Raw genomic sequence first — 20128 nt, forward strand, 5'->3', positions numbered from 1 at the left:
GATTGCAATTTTTTTTGATTTATTAAAAAATGTGGGAAAGCTTGATACTGAACATATTTTAAAAAAATGAACTACATTTGTGTACATCTGTACATGGAACTGTAACATGGTTACCAGTTGTACTTTAAACTAATTAACATTTTGTATAGAATTTTTTTAATGGCAATTACAATTATAAATCAATTGTGTAAACTCAATTACAATTTTATTATGACGGCAAAATATTTTTAAGATCACCACTACGCAATAATTGTAATTCATGATCAATTACAATTAGAATTGAAAGTGTCTAGAGATGCATTAAAGGTAGCCATACATCCCGAGTGGTGTAAGGCACCGCAATGAAGGATTCTTCCGTCCGTTACTGTGGGTTCGAATCCCACTTTTGATATATTTAACACGTCAAAGCACACCTTTAAAAATACATATCCAACTAAAACATTTTAGGGTATTTCCTGGGTTAGGGATAGGGTTAGGGCTAAAATAAAAGGGTTAGCGGGGTAGCTAAAAATAAATATGAGCTAAAATACAGCTGACGAAACTTAGTTACGTGTCAGGTGACCTAAACTGGCCAATGAGGGGCGCTGCGTATGCACAGAGTGGCAGTCTATGGATACGTTTAACGTATTCATAGCCACGGCCATTATAATTGACTCCAGCCCTGACGTGTGTTTCTTTCTTCAGGTCCAGTACATGTTGGAGTCTGACAGCTTCGACTCAGTCCAGGAGCTCGTGAGGTTTTATGTGGGCCAACGCAAAGCGCTCACCCAGTCCAACCCAGTCCACATTTACTGTCCAGTCAGCAGGACGCTCCCTCTGCGCTACCTCGAGGCCACCTTCGCTCTTTCCAACAGCAAGCACGGCTCCGCCTATTCACCGTCCAGTCAGAGGGGAGCCTACATCAAGAGACGAAGCGTGACCATGACAGATGGGCTTACCACGGAAAAGATGATATCCCACAGGTGAGCCAGGAGCCTGAAAGGGTTGGAGTTTCTAACATGAGAGACTGAAACGGTGTCCAAGCTGGGTTTCATCAGATATGTCTTATTTCATTTTGGCTTTATGTTATATACATGATTAGTGATGACTCAGACAGTCCCAGTCCGGTTGATGCATCAGCAGCAGCAGCAGCAGAACCAGAGCTGGACCCTGTTCTCAAATGCAGGTTGTGTGTGTTTTTAACACTGGACCCTTTTGTTCCTTCCTCTATAACGTCCTGGTGTGTCCTCAGTTCACAAACACCATTAGCACCTTCTCCTGTGATGAGCATCGAGTCCTCCAAGCAAAGCTTCACCTCAGTGTGCAAGTTTCAGACACACCAGCGCTGTTTGAAACTTGAGTGTAAAGAAGTCGGAGCAGAAAAACATGTTGTCAAGTGTTTTGTCTTATTTCTGATCTGAAAAAGAAGTCGTAAAGCTTTTAATTTTGACAGCATTTGCAGACAAGTTGAAATTAAACAAAAAGAAGAAAAAAAAGATTTTAATGATAAAATCAGTGGTAGGGGATGAAATGTGAAACAATCTATAGACTTTAAATTAGAAACATGGTAAAACAGAACAGGTCAGAGGAGATGCATTAAAATGTGTTCAGTTGATTTAAAAAAGACAATTTGAAAGGATTGAAAATGATTTTAGACTGACCATGCATTTGTAGAAGCTCCAACTGCAGTGTCATTGCAATTCAACATAATTATTGTTTTCTGACTAATAGTTTGACTGATATAAAACTTAGTGTGCTGATCCACTTCTACCAAAGATTTAAAACATAAAACAGATGTTTATGCACAAATTTCATTTTTTGCTAATTTTGTGAGATTGTATTTCTCATGCACTTTATAATACTACGACTGAATTCATACTTTGTGTATTACTTGAGAAAAAGAAAGAAAAAAAAAAAAAAACATTTGCAAGAAAATTGATTTTTAGGATGTAATTTAAATTTTTTTTTAAATCATTATGTATCTTATTAAATAAATAAATCAGATTTCAAAATGTGTTTTTCATCATGTGGCTTGAACGCAATTTTAATAAAAAAAAAAAAAAAAAGCAAAATTTAGCATTTTTAAAATGTGAAAATTGCCACTAATGATTGCAGATCCGTATTTAGCTTCACTGGGGGCTTATGAAACATGCTGTTAGGTGGCCCCCAGTTTGCCAAACTTGTTTTAAAGTTAACACAAACTGTTGGATGAGTACCTGCTAAAAAACACCATGATGGGAGTTTATTTTATCATCATATTCTTCATTTATTGTTAGGCTTATTAGGGATGAAGACTGGTCAGTTTAATTCTACTCTGATGAGGCTGATGACTTTAGGTTCTGCCTGATTGTCTTACACAGATCAATGTGCACAACATGTTCCTGCTCCTGCTTCTAAGTAGAAAACACAAAGTGTGTTGATGGTGACAGTCACAGTAGTGCTAATGTTCTTGTCTTCTCTCACCCTGAGCGGTCACACCCTCATTCACACCCCCTCACGTCATCAGCGTGACACCCTGATCTTCACCTCTGCCTGTGGTTCCCCTTCATCTCACTGCACTAAAACCCAGACTGAAAGGATGTTTAACGCTATCTTTGTGCTTTCTGCAGCCCGTCAACAATCCATCATCCTAAAGACGCTATGCGCAACTGTGCGATGAGTATGGACCAAATCCAGGAGTACCGCTGCCCACTGTCGCCTGTCGGGGAGACCCCGATGTCCCCCGCCTATAGTGCAAGTAAGAAGACACTGATGAACTGAATTTTATACAAAACAGGTTTTAATTTTAGGCTCTTTTCTTCAGTCACTAGGCAGAGGGCGCACTCAGGCGGGCGAATCCTCGCCATCATCCCTCCCTCCCCTGTGATGCGTCGCTCCAGTGACCCCCAGCTGAGCCCCACAGCCAATAACAATCCTGCAGAGCCACCTGCACTCACCTCTCACTCAGCACATTCCTCGCCCGCCCACCACCACGGCTACCAATCGCATTCCTCAGAGACGGCGGGGAGCTACTGTGACCTCAGACCTTGCCCCGCCGTGCCCCCCAAACCCCCAACTAAGGGCTACGTGGCACGGCTGCGGGTGGAGGAAGGACAACAGGAGGGAGCGAAAGAAGAGAGTGAGGCGATGTTCAGCGTTCCACAGGTGGAGACGGCGTCATCGTTCAGGCCTTCGAGGTACGAGACTCAGAGAGCTCCACACGTCACTGTGTGCATGTGTATCTCCATAGTTACACAACGTTTACAAAAAACTGCACTAAATGAATTACTGAAACACATTATGAAGGCTTTTTGGCAGAGTTCAATTCAACAGTTTGTCATACTGGTTTAATGTTAAAGTTTCTTTTCTGTAGGTCTTATCTACAGGTTGGATTATATACTGAACTCATGATACGATACGATAGATAATGTGCTCTCGATAACAATATGATGCAATATTTTTGGAAGGGAAAAAGGTCAATTACATTTCCCTGAACAATACATCTTATAATGTTTATAGGCCGGCCTACCGGACTCAAAACACCACTCACTTTGTCCTTGTTGTTGTTGTGTACACTAGTTAAAATGGCTACTTCTGTTATTCGTGAACAGATCGAGCTGAAATTTGATTGGTATAATCTATGGATGTGTACGCATCAACGCTCGGAGGCTGATTTTCGCAAAAGAAAAAAAAAAAAAAGTCAAACTCTCATTTATTTGCGTATCAATTATTACGACGGTTGGTGGTACCGAATCATTGGCACATACCAATATATAAATGGGGCCCATTACCCCGTACGTGTCACAGGGGGCTTCATTTTTCAACTGACTACTCCTCCATTAGTTCTCGTTAAATCGGAATGCCCTTTTTTTTTTTTAGATAGGGCCCGTGGGCCCACCCCCCATTTCCGGTAATTTCCAAATTTATGGAAACATAGTCGTGTGTGACATCGTTTCAAAGGTAATTCAACGTAGATTATAATTATGCCTCGCACAATTCGATTTGGGGCCCGGTGGCCCACCCCCCTTTTTTCATCAATTTACATTAAAGCCATTTTCTCATTTATTTCTAAGTCAAATATTGTGACAGTTGGTGATACCGAATCATTGACACATACCAATATATGAATGGGGCCCATTAATCTGTATGTGCCAAATGACTACTGCTCTGTTAATGCTTGTTGAATCTGGCTTTAATTTGACATTGATATTCTATGAGCGGATGTCAAGAGCCTTTCAGAGACCCTTTTTTTACTTGGTGGAACCGAGTCATTTGACTGAATTCTTGGGAACGTGGTACGTGCTATTCGGTGCAGAGACGTTCCGCTGGCGCGGTCGTAGTTCATCTGAACCTGTTAATATCGCAATATTTTGTCACACGATGTTTCGTCTCACCTTAAATCCTAATAGTTCAAACTGATGAGTTATCTCTGCATAACATCCCAGAGTGAAGCTCCAAGTGCTTTAATGTGCACTAGGTGAATGTTGTTTTGGGGTGTTTTTCGTAGGTAATGCTTACTTCATATGAGCAGTGTTCATAAATACAGTTTGAACTGTTTCTAGTTAATTATTTATTTTAATATGGTGAAGAAAAACTGTGTTGAATTTTGACCTTTGTGTATGTTCCACATTTCTCTGTCTAGTACATTATGAAAAGTAAATAGAAAGCATTGTAGATTTGTACTGCTGTTTTTCTCTGACTAAATGATTCCAGTTTTAGCCCTGGTTTAGTTAGATTCATTTTTGCGTGCTCTACCTGTGCATGTGTGTACCGTATTTTCTCTGGTTGCTGCTGTTTTACCCCCATCAAATAATGCACACGAGGAGGTTATTTTGAATCATATTGTCCAAAGGAGAGCTTGTCATTTCATTGGTAACTTCATTGTTAGCTTTTTTCCCATTCAGATCCCAATCCAGAATTGATTTCTGATTAACTCGCTTACATTAAAATACAAATTTAAATGAGCAGCTCTTTGGACGTTGAACAAATAAATCAGTGTGGAAGAGGAAAAAATATGTTAAATGCTTTGAATGATGCTGCTGTAAAAGATCCTGAGCAGTGCATGTAAACCAAACTTCTTGATTTCCCTCCTTAGTGCTTTGGCTGCTAAAAAGGTTTATTTTGCTGATGTGTTTTCTGTCCAAAGATGAACTCTCCTGCTGATAATTTTACTTAGTGGACGGTAAAATAAAGTACCCTAGCTGGCTGTATGAGAAGCAATGCAGCAGAGGTGTGTCCTCACAGAGCTCGGAGAGGGAAGAGACTTCAGCAAACATCTTTTAACCCTGTGGGAAATAGCCTGAGGGCACACGTTATGCTTTGCTCAAAGACACACAGCAGTTAGTGTATTTTTCTGGGCTTCAGCACCATAGGGGTACACAGCAGAGGAGCCTTGTAAAGGGGAAAACGTCAGCCGCACTGGGCTGACTGCAGCAATAACATAGACAGCAGCTTATGACTCTCAGACCTCTGCTGTAAGATCCCAGTGCTGCAGAATGATTGCCTACCACTGGATGAACCTACTCATAATGGTTTGGACAGCAGTGAGTTTCCATGTGCTCCTGCAAACCTGCTGACCTCGTAGCCTTACAGCCTTACACTGCTCACTGTTACTGTTAGTGTTACTGTTAGCGTCTGCACACCTCCAACATAAAGAAGAGGCCAACACGTATTGCACTCAAAAGCAAAGGTTCTCAACCCTAGGGGTGTTGAAAAAAAACGATTTGGCAATATATCGCGATATTATGTGGCGCATCTCATGCATCCATATCGTAACCTTTCTTAAACCAGAAAAGTCCTTTCCACTGCAGGAGACATTGTAACTGCACAAAGAAGTGCCCCGGAAACCAGGGCATGTTGACCAGCTTGTGTTTTTTTTCAATAAAATCTAATAAGAAAGTACTAACTTATGTATGTTCTCTTCATGAGAAGATACATAATGTTCTCATGAAGGTGTACAAATTTACAGATTAGTTGTTTCTTAAGTCATATATTTAAAAAAAAAAATTGCAATAATTGCCTTATACTTTAATATCGGGATATATTGTATTGTATCGTGACCTATGTATTGGAATATGAATCATATCGCCAGATGCCAGGCAATGCACACCCCTACTCAACTCATAGGTCAACCATTGACTTAATTTAAAGAGGAACTAAACCCAGAGGTTTTGGCTGATGTGTATCTAGGGTGGAAAGTTAAAAAAAAATGCCTTTATTATGGGCGGGGCTCCTGTAGCAGTTAAGACTTTCCCACTCTATCTCCAAAGCTATGCTATGCTATGCTATGCTATGCTATGCTATGCTATGCTATGCTATGCTATGCTATGCTATGCTAACGACCCACTCAATGATCACTATACCTCTCTATTCAAAATGGTATCAATCTAACGTACTAGCCACAGATTGTAGAGACAGTTGCTCATTTTTTATTCGACAGTTCAACACAAGAAACCACTAAAATGTCACAAACCATCATTCACAACCAATAGAAAAATTAAATTGTAATAGTCAGAAAGAGGTCACAGTTAATGAAATACAAAGCCTTTGTTACTGTGCTTAAGTTGCTTTTTCTGGTATCTGTACTTTATTTGAGTATTCATTTTTTTTTGACAACTTTTTACTTATACTCCATACTTTTTGAAACAAATATCTGTACTTTCTACTCCTTACATTTTAAAAAATGAGCTTGTTACTTTTAAGACCTTTGATGATGACACCACACCACGACGTAAAAAGACGCAAACCAACAACCGCTTCTCCTGCTTGTGAAAGGCTTTTCAGCAGCCAATGCATTTTCAGACCAGAAAGGGCAAGAACATGATTCTCTTGAGGCTAAATGAAAAATGTTGGTAGTTTGAGCTTTTTTCTGTTACATAGGTCCCTTAGTTTTATGGCTAACTTTTTCAATTTTTTAAAAATATTAAACTCAAAGCTGCTCTGGTTTTAATTGAGCATTTGCATTTATTTTTTTAAACCCTGTCTTATTATTGATGGTACATTTGTTTTACTTTTTACTTAAGTACATTTAATAGCATGCACTTTTTTTTAACCTTTAACTCAAGTAAGGGAGCAACTTTAATACTTTCATTTTTACCAGAGTCATTTTTATTCATGTATCTATACTTTTATTTGAGTACTGTGAATACTTGTACTTTTGTCACCTTTGTAACTGTCAGCTTTTTACAACAAAATACACCAAGTTGAAACACTTTGATTCTAGTCCAACTTTTGAGAGTCAATCAACAACACTTCTTCATACCCAAATACATTTGTCTTCAGCAGGAGAAATGGTTTTCATAAATTTTAAAAATCCTAATCTCTCATCATTGGCAAAATTTCAAACATTCATATATCTGTTTGTAATGTTAATAAAATTTGACTTGGACATGTAGGGTTGGGATAAAGGGCAATATTTTTGTAACATTTAGGTGGCAATGCAATATGTCAGCTTTATTTATACAGCACATTAAAACAGCCACAACATACTAAACTGCTTTACAGTGAAGAGAATAAATATACAACACCATAAAACAAAAGACAATAAACAACAATAAGACACCACTAGTAAAACATTAAAAGATTTTTAAAAAAAATAAAATTTTAGTGTGCTTTCTAGTTTTAATGTATACAAGTAAAGTTCCAAAACTGAAGGAATGAAAAGCTTCTTCCCTAAAGTGTTCTGATTAATCTGACACTGCTTTCTATTTTTGAGTATTTTGTTTTGAAAGTTTGCCTTTAATACTCTGCTACTCTTTGTGTTTGTCCTTGCCTGTGTCTGTGCCCTGTGGTGTCCCTGTCTATTCATTTTTTTTGACCTGCTTTCTCCCTCCTACACAGATTTGAGTCTTGCCTTTTGCCTGCGGACAATAAACCTCTGGAGATGTGTGTGCTGAAAAGAGTCAAAGAGCTGCTGGCTGAGGTGGATGCCAGGACTGCAGCTAAACACATCACTGTGGTGGACTGCACGGTAAACCACATACACACAAACCTATACAACTAGTGTGGTGGGTAAGCATTTACACCATTTTTAACTGGTGTTTTTTTTGTTTCCTTATTTTTCAAAAGGTGGCAAGAATATTGAATGTAACCCCAGAAATGCAAAGAATGATGGGAGTGTCCTCAGGGCTGGAGTTACTGACACTCCCACACGGCCACCAGCTCCGACTCGACCTGCTCGAGAGGTATGAGTACCTTTGATCAGATCCATCCCTGACAAACTCTTTATTTATCTACACAATTACTCATTTTTCTTTATACAGCGGGTAGAGAATGAATAAACGCCTGTTGCTGCATAATGGGGCTGCAGCTGTAAATTAGATTTTAAAGTGAACTCTGGTACATAATGCATTATATTTATATTTAATAGAGTGCATAGTCCCTCTACACATACAGTACATAAAAGACAAATAATCAATAGTCCACCCACTCACTGTTTTTGAGCTATTATACATATCAGTATCATCATGTTATCAATCATACATCAGTTGACACATAAATACAATACAGTAGAGAGATGGGCAACTTTATCACAGTGTGGGCCACAAAAAATTGATTGTCTGATCCAACTCCACATTATCAGCATTCATGTCATCATCTAAAACAATAATACAGGAAACAACAACGGGTTTTGTCTGTATTCTTTTTTTGTGCATTTTGGGGTTGTCTTGTATAATATCTTCTGTTTTTATTTTTCTGGTATTTTTAGGGTTTTTTGTGTTTTTTTTTTTTTTTGTGTTTTGCTGTAAGTTTGTATGTTTTCTTTGGTAAGTTTGGTAATCGTTTTCTTTATTGTTCTGTTATTTTATGGGTTTTGGGAGTAATTTTGGTTATTTTTTCTGTTTCGTGTATTTTTTGTCATTCTGTACGTTGAAGTTGAAGCAAGGGCCGCACAAAATTAAACCAAGGGCCGCATGTGGCCCCCGAGCCACCAGATGCCAATGTCTGCTATGTTTAGTCACAAGTAGTATTTTTAACACATTGATCTTATTGTTGCGTCAGCAGTAATTCAGCTGTAATATAATGACGGTTTTCTCCTCAGGTTCTACACCATGTCCATCATGATGGCCGTGGATCTCCTCGGCTGCACTGGAAGCACAGAGGAGAGAGCAGCTCTGCTCCATAAGGCCATCCAGTTAGCAGCTGAGTTAAAAAGCAGCCTGGGCAACATGTTTGGCTTTGCTGCTGTGATGAGAGCCCTGGAGCTGCCTCAGGTACACAGATACATGTTAAGATCTCCAATGTTTACTATCAGAGTTTCCTCATTTTTACTTATTTTGTCATCACCAAGGCTCTAATAACATCTCAAGGTCTCAAGTATTTAAAAAGCTACTTGGGAAGATCATTTTTTTTATCAGGTTAAGACATCGTGAAGGCCTCATAGATCAATAAATTGGCATTTGTAAAAATCAGTTTGCCATCAAAGGTTTCGCCCATTGCATTGTGGGATGTGGAGTCCTGTAGACGGATGCAGAGAAGTATTTTTACTTCATTCTTACTGTGATTTCTTGTGTTTGCCCCCAAAAACTCAAGCAAAATGACTTCCAAACACATTTCTGGTGTTTTCACAGACTGAAAGTTACGGCAAAAGAACGATGGATGCTTATTTTGGGGTTTACTTAAAAAGATCCATATCCGGAGGAAGTTGAATGTCTCGTGGAGTGTGGTGATATTACTGGCAATAGTGGGAACCAGTCAGACCAAAAATGGTGTCCTCTTTGTCTGGCGAAGAAACAAATAAACATTGATTTCAGATTTTAAGTCCTTCTATTAATAAATGCACATTAATCTTTGACATTTATGTTCACTCTCTCTGCTTTTTGACACTGAATGTTTTAAATGTGAACAAAGCTGGAGTTTTGATCATGTTAGAAAAAACTATTCTAACATCAAAGAACTTGTGTAGAAACTTTTTACTGCATCATAAAAAATAATTTGCCGTGCGAAATATGTTCAAAATGAAAACAATATGTCAGAAGTGGGATCCGAACCCACACCAGCAGAAGGAAGAATTAGAGACACGTTACACTTATGCAGAAAAGGTCCAGCGGTGACGAAACTGCGCATGTGCACAGGAAGTGCCAGAACTATAGTCAGGTTTGTCTGAGGTGCGAGTCCGGAACTATAGACACTTTGTATATTTAATGTTCATTCACGACAGGCAGCATAACCACAGCTGGCCTGTTGTAATTTATTTCCCAGCAAGCTTTGTGGCACAACACTCTAGTACTAGTGTTTATCATGTGTTTAATAGCAAATGTTAGAACTATTGCTCACGTTAATACTGTAGTAATTCAAACACCTCCTGCCTGGTTGGTAGTGCTACATCCTTTTTTTCATTTCCTCAATGCAATACTTTTTAGCATTGCCCTCTAACTTATCCCCACCTAGTGGCAAGTGTTGTGTATTGCAGAATTGTGACGTTACTTTGCTCTTCTGCTCAGTTTTCTGTCTTTCTTGAGCTCACATTCAATTAAAAAATTGAAGAAAACTGCTGTAAAGTGTCGATAGTATCAGCAGAAGGATAAATAATGGACTGCAGGAGAGAAAAACACTGAGTATTATGAATACAAGTTAAAGACACGTTTGTTGAATACTGATTTTTCCTAAATATCTTCCATGAAGTATCTTCAAACTTGTGCAATAGAAGCAGTTTTTTCGTTACATTTTTCCATCCTCTCTCATGGGTTAACATTCAAACTCGCACTCCAGATTTCTGCCCCATTAAATATTTCTTTTTAATGGCTAATAAATTCTCTAAGTGATCTTCACATTTCCTTAAAAACCACCAGTTTTCTTTAAAGAAAATAATAGTCATTTTAATTAATGTCTTTCACTGGGCCATATTTTAGTCAAACGTACAAAAGAGGGAACATAAAAATAAATGAAGAGTGAAGTTTGTCTGTGCTTAACCCTTGAACATCTGTAATATTAACCTTTTTTTATGCTTATTTTGTCTGTAAAATGGTCAGTAAATGTCCTATGAGGAAGTGCTTTTACCATGTTTTACATAACACTTTTTTCAATTTTTTTTTTTTAATCATTTATTACATATTCTACCAGTGTAATATCATTTTAAAATGAAGAAAAACACAAACAAAATAGATTTTTTGCAATTTAATAAGACGAAAACAATGAAAGCTCACATGAATAACAGATTTTTCAACAAATGTATAAAATTTTGAATTTATAAAACTATTTACAAGGCCTGTAAAAGTTCTGTCAGTAGACTAAAGCTAGACTGTGTATCTACAAACTGGTTAGGAAAGCATTTACCAGCTTTAATACGACTGGAAATTTGAGTGAAACTGCTTAGTTTCTGTTTGGATTACATGGCACTAATCTTTGTGATAAACTCTTCCCTTCAGATTTCCCGACTGGAGCAGACATGGGTCACCCTACGACAGAGACACACTGACGGGGCCATCTTATACGAAAAGAAACTCAAACCTTTTATAAAAAATATGAACGACGGTAAAGGTGAGCTGAGCACAGAAACATGTGTACTGTGTGTCGTGTTGGCACGTGGCTGAACCGTGCTGTGCTCCCTCATCAGACTCCAGCGCCCTCTCCAGCACCACCTTCCCTCACGTCCTTCCCGTCCTGTCGCTGCTGGAGCGAGGCGTCGCTGTGGGGGAGACGATGGAGCCCTGGGAGAGCTCAGAGGCGGGGGTGGATGTGGTGATGCACCACCTGGAGGCAGCTCGGACCATCGCACATCACGGACGTATCTACAGAACCAACACAGAGCTCAAAATGCAGGGTAAGACCATTTCTGCTCCTCTTCGGTCCTCTTTTCCCACTTTGATGCATCTACAAGGACCCATTTGTTCATTGGATGCCCATTAACTTCTACTGTTCATGGAAAAAAGAAAAATCAAGATGTTAGTGCCATCCTCATTTTCTTTTGGTTCTCATCAGGTTTCTGAACCATTTCATTAAAGGGTTGTCTTTAGAAGCTGCCTTCTCCTGCTCCTTCTCCTTCTTCTTTTGCTCCTTCTCCTGCTTCTGCTCCTTCTTCTTCTCCTTCTTTTGCTCGGGATGCGAAGCGAGGCTGGGCTCGTGCCGCGGATGGAGGAGCAGCCGCCGCCGCCTTCCTCTCCCTGCCGCCGGAGGCCCGGCGCTCAGGCATCTTCGTCGCGTTGGTGAAGCTCCCTCCCACTTCCTGGCTTCGTCGCCGTCATCGGCCCCCTTTGCCAGGGGTCGGACTGGGGGACCCCGGTGGGCACTGCAGCTGGGGAGATCTGCGAGAAGGGCCCGTCCGCTCCATCCCAGGCGGAGGGGGCAGACGACGACGGAGAGCCCAGGGAATAGGGGCGGAGCGCCACCGACGCGGCGAGGCGGGCTGAGCACCGGGTCTCTGGCGGCAGGGAGAGGAGGGCGGCGGCGGCTGCTCCTCCAGCCGCGGCGCGAGCCCACCTCTGCTTCGCATCCTAGCCTGACCGACGCAGCCCTTAGAGCCAATCCTTATCCCGAAGTTACGGATCTGACTTGCCAACTTTCATTACTAAAGAATCCACATTTAACTGAACTATGACGGCAATTAGTGCACCATTAACCCAACATGAAACTACCATATTGTGCTCTTTTGGCTGTAAACAGAGGCTAACTAGTTTCAGCTGCTGACAGCAATGGCGCTAGGTCGGGAAATGACCGAGCCTGTGGTCACATGACCGCCGTAAAGTAAAACGTCCTCCAGGCATTCTTCAGGTCACATGACCTGGCCAAAGACGGTGCGTCTCTCCAAACTTACATGGTCGGTATTTCAAGGGGGAAGCTCCGCTCGGAGCATTGATACTGTCTAGTGCTGTATATTGGCCTGAGGAATCATTTAAAATAACTCTTTAGGTCACAAAGTCAGCAGTGTGACTTTAAGAAGCATTTACAAGTATCTGTGGTATTTTGGAGGAATACGTTACTTGTTACTTTCACTACACTATGTTTGAAAGACAAATATTGAACTTTTACTCTACGCTACATTTCTATGGGTACTCTCATTACTCAGCACTTTTCTCTCCTGTTTTGCCCTGCTTTAGTTCTGGTACAAAATGTTTTCTGTTTACTCATATGGGTCGTCCCAGTTCTGCCAAACCTTTAATTTGTCAGGCTCGTCAATGCAAGAACCAATCAGAGAGAGGCGGATCATGTCTAATAATAATGTTGTTTGGACAATTGCTTTGGCAGAGAAGGATCAGCATCCATGGTCGTATCTTATGCCCACGTTCAAGGTTTTTTATACCAAAAGTAGCAATGTAATGCTGCCAATATAAAAAAAGAAAAAGATGCAATTAACAAACATTGCATTTTATTAGTTCTTGGTGTTTGGTAAATGTCCCTAATGATGATCATATGTTACACCAAAAACACATAAAATGACACCAAAAACATACAAAAACTATGATAGAAATGATATTGATTAGAACATGAACTGAAAATACAAGGGTCAGTCTTGGTCCGACAGGTGTTTACACTCATTCATTCCATTATTATGTTCTATAGTTGTCGTTTCATAGAATTCTGAGTAAAATTTTGGACAAAGGGGGTACTTTCAAAAATTAGGGAAAGGGGGAACTTGAGGCAAAAATATTTGATAACCACTGTATTGCAGTACTAAAACATATAAACGTGTACATCATTGTTTTCTTACTTGAAATTTTGATGACGAAAATGATGTAGGAGATTTTAAGTAAAGCTTTGACGTGAACGTTTTAATGAAGTCGAGTACCTCTGACAAAGACACTCTCTCTTCTTCTCTGGATGTTTGATGTCGCAGCCTATGATGTGGTGATTGTGTGGAAACACCATTGACTGCATTGATCGTTATTGCCTGAGCAGCAGCTCTCAGTTTGAGCCCATTACTGCTTTATTGAACAGCTTGTCAATAGCTATCAGCTCTCGCCTCTGTTGTGCATTTTACTCTGCTATCGACCTGTCTGACCTCAGTTTGCTCCTTTCCTCAGCACCTCTGTTCATTCAAAACCAAGCTAATACATGTTCAGAAACGAGGTTTATCGTAGCTTTTACTCCCATTTTTCTAGCATTAGAAAGATGTCGTGTCACCAACAGCACTTTGATTTCCCTGAAGATTTACTGCTGGATGTGTTTAAGCTTCAATGTTCATTCCAGTGAAGGAAGAACATTTCAGTATGAAAGGCAGCTGCAACATAATCACACACAGGTCCAAACGCCTCCTCATCGCACACTTTGAATCGACTCCTATTCATGTATAGAGACGTAGTAAAGTGGTGACCAAAATGAGAACTTAGAGTTTGTGGTATTTTGTTGAAATATTTAAAGGTGATTTATGCAGATTTATGAGTCGTATGAAGGGAATGCATTGATTTAAAAGTGATGTATACAAAATAGCAGAACATGGTCATTTATTTTTGGTTGCATTTAAAAAAAAAAAACACGCATTTTTGCCATTTATAATCAGTTAGATTTTGTTACCTTTACTGTCAGATAAATACAAAACTGTGATTTCATTTTATTTTATTCAATATTTTCATGTTTTTTCATGACTGTTTTAATTTCAAATCTCTTTACTTGCAAAAACTTTTTTTTTTTTTTTTTTTTTAAATCTTTTTAAGTGGGACGGAGATTTTAGGTGGGGAAAAAAGTAAATTCAACATTATTGTGCCGTAGTTTGTAATTCCACATGTAACTTATATATACCTCCAAGCAATAGTGACAGATATCAGTAACTCCACTTCTAAATTCTTTAATTTTGTGACAAATATGAGGGTATATATTTTAAGTTAAGTCAAGTTTTTTTTATAAGATCAAAACATAGTAAGCCTTTTCACACTCTGGAACTGCGCTCATAGGTCGATGGGGATATAAACGTAAACAACCTCGTTCACTCTGTTGATATTTTCAACTTAACAGCGTTTTTAATGTTATTCCAGAGATGGTTAGTGTTTTAATAGTGTTTATATTATTAATATTACACATATTAGGACTCGAGGAGGGACCAGGGTTTTCTGCTGATACCACTTTCGGCCGATCCGAGCACTTTTAAAAAGTGATGTGAGCAGCTCAGCAAGGGCTTCCACCCATGGTGAATGAAAACACCGACTATCTGGGTCTCCAGCGGGCGGATTAGACTCTACCTGGGAATGATACACGTATCTGAGCACTTACAAACTGATGAAAGAAGCAATATCAAAGCAACAGACTCCTCTGCTTCCACATTCCTCTCCCAAGCTTTTAACTTTTGATTGTTATGCATTTTCTGTATTTACCTTGTTGTTGTTGGTTTCTTTTTCTGACTTGTGTAATTGGTTTAACAAATGTAAAGTGTTTTAAATAAGATGTATTATTATTATAGATGGGACAAGATATATTTCCGAGTGTGAAAAGGTTCTCAATGTGAAAAGGTAAATTTACGAGGTCCACCATTCACTAACCAAGTCCATGATTATTTTTATTAAGCTAATATTTTAATTCAATTTACAAATTTGAAGGAAGTGCACAAGATGAGAGGTCGATAAGTGAACTAGAGTAACGTCATCAGCTGAAACAGTTTGAAAAATCAGGAAAAAACATAATTTTCAGATCGTGTGCATCATTAGCTTTAGCAGCTAACTCAGTCTTTCTGCCTCAGAGGCCGATACCACATTTATGCAAAAAATCTTTCAAGGAATCAACGTTGAAATGGGGAAACAATCTAAATCTCTGTCAAACTCTCTTCTTACACCGTCAGCCATGGCGAGTGTATCGCTTTTGACCTTTGAACTAATGCGGAAGTACTGAACCAGTGCAAATCAATCAATAAAACAGGATAATATCCGATTAAATAGTGATTGTTTAATTAAAAACAGTAAAAATGCCTTTAACCTTAATTTAACAGAGCTGAGAGTTTTTTGGGAGTTTGTTCCACAAATGTGGAGCATAAAAACTGAACGCCAGGTTTGATTCAGGGGAAATTACAACATTTCTTTCCACAATTTCCAATTAAATCATGGAAAAATTGCCCTGCAGACATTGTGAAGTTTCATTTAATGTGTGATTTTGGATGTGCTGAGAGATCTACAACTAAATGAGTTGGTCATTATGATGATGCTGATCTTTTTTTTTTTTTCATCCTTCCTCTGCAGGATTTCAGGGACGAGCAGAAATACTGGAGATCTTCCAGACTGAGTTTCAGATGCGTCTCCTGTGGGGCAGCCGTGGCTCCGAGGGCAACCAATCAGAGCGCTACGAGAAGTTTGATAAGGTTCTGACTGCACTGTCCCACAAGCTGGAGCCCCCAGTGCGACACAGCGAGCTATAGCGCCCCCCCATGTGACGCCCCCTTGCATTGCCAAAATACTCCCCTTCGCACTTACCACTTAAAGTTGGTATGATTTTGTTTTGCATTGCAAAAAAAAAAAAAAAATGGAGTAAAGTTGAGCTCTAACACTGGAAGATGTGGGTGTGAATGAGAAGGCAGCTAAATGAGCATGTGAGTTATTAACGTGTTACACTCACTCACTCTGGACAGTTTCATCTGTGGACTTCTTCACTTTCTGCTTCAATATTTGAATGCAGAGGAAGATGAGATGAGGATGAGGAGGAATTACACCAACGTGGTGTAGAAGAGGCACAAACTGGCTTTGCTCCAATAAACCACAAACACGCCGTCACACACTGTAGGCAAACAGACATCAATGATATTAATATGTCCAGCCTGTGCGATGCTCGTGTTTATGGTCCTTCATTTTTGTAACTTTTGTACATCATAAACGTTTACTTATTTGTGTTATTTATTTGTTTAAATCAAATGTTATTAAACCATCTAAAAAAACTCTGTCTGCTCCGATCAAAGGAAACTCAGTTAATAAAAAGGCTTTTAAAATGTGCATTCTCATCAATATTGTGTATTAAATGTATTAGAACTGAAACATTTACAGAAGCAATGCTGAGACTTTACTGGGATAATAATCTGATTTTTAACACATTAATCTATGGATTCTACAGACTCATGTCATTATTGTACAATTGAATTAGTATTTTTTTTTATATATATTTTGATGCCTCTTGGTTATCTTACCTGGATAGTCTATTTTCCCGAGACTCCTGCAAGCAGTTTGATTTATGGGACTTGCTCATTGGCCCACAGTGGATTCGACCCCATGACTTTGTTAGCGCACAAGCCTGTTTCTTTATAGGTGCAGTCCCCGACTCTCAGATCCCTCTCTCCCCCTCCCTCCTCGCTGCTCTCTTGTCCTGCCTTCAAACTTTCCAAAGTCCCTCCCTCAGAGGAGCTAACAAGCTAATGTTAGTCCACCAGCAACATCACAGTAATATAACATGATCTGTTAAAAACATTTTACTGGAGCGCTTCTCTCTCTCAATGTGCACACACCTCAGCAGCAGGAGCAACAACACAGTGTCACTTACAGCAGCCCACACGGTGGCTGCTGCGTGCACATGAACAACACATGCACCACACAGTTCTAGTGTAACAATTACAAATCAAACATAATGTAAATCAAGCAGCAGTAATTACCTTTCAAGCAGAAAAGTCACCAATTCTATCTTCTACTCCTCCACACCATACATCCGGGAAAGGGGCGGGGCCTGTGAGCAACAGCTGTCAGACAGCCCATCAAACACAATCCTGGCTCTGATTGGGTCTTTTTGCTCGGTCGTGGTGCATTCTGGCAATCTGCCAAAGGCTGCAGGAGCAGCTGGGCTCAGGCTATCACTATCTTTGTCCACATGGATATTAAAATCTCCTACTATCAGTATTTTATCAGAACTGAGGACTAAGTTTGATATAAACTCAGAGAATTCTGATAGAAATTCAGAATAAGGGCCTGGAGGACGGTAAATTATCGCAAAAAAGACTGGCTGGCAGGTTTTTGATTCGGTATGAGATAAATTTAGAACCAGGCTTTCAAAGGAAGTGTAATTGGCCTTTGGTTTAGGATAGATTAGGAGAGAGGAATGATAAATAGCTGCTACACCACCTCCACGGCCTATGTCTCGTGGCATATGAGTATTTAAATGACTGGGAGGAGTGGCTTCATTTAAACTAACATATTCATCTTGATACAGCCATGTTTCAGTTAAACAGAATAAATCAAAGTTATTATCTGAGATAAGGTCATTTACTAGTAGAGATTTGGATCTCAGTGATCTAATATTTAATAGAGCACATCTAATGGTTTTATGTTTTGGTGTTTCTAGATTTGAGATTTTAATTTTTTTCAGATTTTTATAATTGATAGCTCTTTTATTTGATTTTATGTTAAAATCATTGTGAAATTTGGGTCGGGGGACAGACACCGTCTCCATGAAATAATATTCATCACCATCACAACAGTTGTCATGGCGATTTAATGAACAATAGAGAATGGTTGATTGGAGTTCACTGCCTTTTTCCTACCACCAGGCACCAGTTTTAAGATAGAAACATCCCATAATAATAATAATAATAATAATAATAATGTCAAACTATTATATTGCTGTTATTTGACTTTGACATTATTTCTGGGAACCTTGCTCCACTGATGGAAATGGTTCTTTTTGAGAACACACACAGAAATATGATGTACTATGGAGGTAGGTTTGTGTCTTTGTTATTTAATTTAATAAAACAACAACTTTTCAATAAACACTTTTTTAAAAAATCACTTCAATCAAAAATAAAAAAACATTTTTAATCCAAAAAAAAAAGTTCACTTCAATCAAAAATAAATATTTTCAGTCAAAGAAAGTGTTGAAATGCAAAAATAAATACATTTTTGAGACCCAATTATTATTATTATTATTATTATTATTTAATAATACAGACACATATCTACCTTCATTAGGTACAGGCATGTGAACATCTTTATGTGCAGTCCATAAAAAAGGCCAGTAGAGGGCAGCATCCCTCTGCTAAACTAAAACATTCACAGTTTTCACACGATCTTCAAATGTAGATTTAATTTGAAATGCAAATGCGCCACAAAAATGAATAAAAACATTATTCCATCCTTTTACAGATATTTTTGTGAAAATCACAGTTGTTGAAGATGCAAACATAAAGTGCATGTTTATTTGTGTGTGTTGCTGTTATAGTGACACACACTGAATTCACTGACATTTATCCTCACATTAAGGTGATTTTTGGATTCAAACTGTGCATTTGAAAGTCAAGAAGGTTTTCTTGTGCTAATTCTGAAAATTCCTAAATGTGAACGTAAATAGTAGGGGTGGGATGATAGACTGAGTTCACGGTATGTGTTTGGCGATACAGGGCTCACGATAACGATACGATATTTATTTATTTATTTTTATCTAACTTTAACTCAGGACATACTTACGGTAGAGCATTAGGGCCCCAGAAGAAAAACAGAACAAAATTGGAGGCAAAAAAAAAAAACCTCATGCACTTCAAACATCAAAGTCAAAAATCTGCATTTTCAATGTGAAAAAAAAAAGCGCGCCATCTAATGTGTAAACCCATGGTTTTCATTGTGTTTTTTTTTTGGTTTTCATTGTAGGTTTTTTTTTTTTGTTTTTCATTTTCACTGTGTTTTCTCCTAAACAGCCTCCCATAGTGCATGACGATTTTTTTTCCCCTCCAATATTTGTTTCTTCTTCCTTGACCCTAAAAAAAACTCAACATTGATTTTCGACTTTTTTTTCCGAAGCGCATTAAGTTTTTTTTCTTTTTGTTTTTTGTTTTTTTTTTTTTTTTTGCCTCAGAATGATTTTTTCTTTAAGTCTGTGTAAAACCTTTTCAACTCAATATGAATATAATACATAAAACAAACCAGAACTATCTGGTGTGTAGTAGAACGTGTGGATTTTTAGTTTTCAATCTGACCCCCAACAATACCATCAACGATACATCTTGTGACATTTTAATATTGCAATATCTTGTACAAACGGTGGTCAATAGGCTTTACCACCATTACTAATGGAGAAGAGGTCATGTATATGGTTTCAAATGTTTAAATAAAACTTGTCAATAATGTAAATATGTATCTCTATTTTTATTCTATTTGAAATCAGCTTTTTTTTTAATTAAATAATTATAATTATAATTTTTGACCTCAGTAATTAGTTTGCTTTACAGCGACGCTTCCAAAACTATGGGTCCAGGTCCCAAGTTGGTCACAGGCGGATGGTCGTTGGATTTCTTGTTGGTGAAGATATCCTAACACTTAAATGATTTTTTTTTTCTAAATCACAT

At 38.6% G+C, this 20128-nt stretch overlaps 1 protein-coding gene across 3 annotated transcripts in view; it reads left to right on the forward strand.

Annotated features, from left to right (window-relative positions):
• The window catches only part of sh2d3ca (SH2 domain containing 3Ca), a 91989-nt gene extending 75190 nt beyond the window's left edge, over positions 1–16799 (forward strand). For 2 of the 3 annotated variants that reach the window (XM_028463450.1, XM_028463449.1), the window contains 9 exons: positions 685–962; positions 2589–2716; positions 2783–3155; positions 7798–7927; positions 8026–8141; positions 8999–9170; positions 11325–11436; positions 11513–11719; positions 16056–16231. In XM_028463450.1, the coding sequence (XP_028319251.1) occupies positions 685–962; positions 2589–2716; positions 2783–3155; positions 7798–7927; positions 8026–8141; positions 8999–9170; positions 11325–11436; positions 11513–11719; positions 16056–16231 (1692 nt within the window). Of the gene's footprint in view, positions 1–684; positions 963–2588; positions 2717–2782; positions 3156–7797; positions 7928–8025; positions 8142–8998; positions 9171–11324; positions 11437–11512; positions 11720–16055 lie in introns of all 3 variants that reach the window. The other variant, XM_028463448.1, reaches the window with a different exon arrangement.
• The last annotated feature ends 3329 nt before the right edge of the window (positions 16800–20128 follow it).

The sequence above is a fragment of the Gouania willdenowi genome, chromosome 12, assembly GCF_900634775.1.
Source record: "Gouania willdenowi chromosome 12, fGouWil2.1, whole genome shotgun sequence".
In the NCBI taxonomy this organism is placed as follows: domain Eukaryota; kingdom Metazoa; phylum Chordata; class Actinopteri; order Blenniiformes; family Gobiesocidae; genus Gouania; species Gouania willdenowi.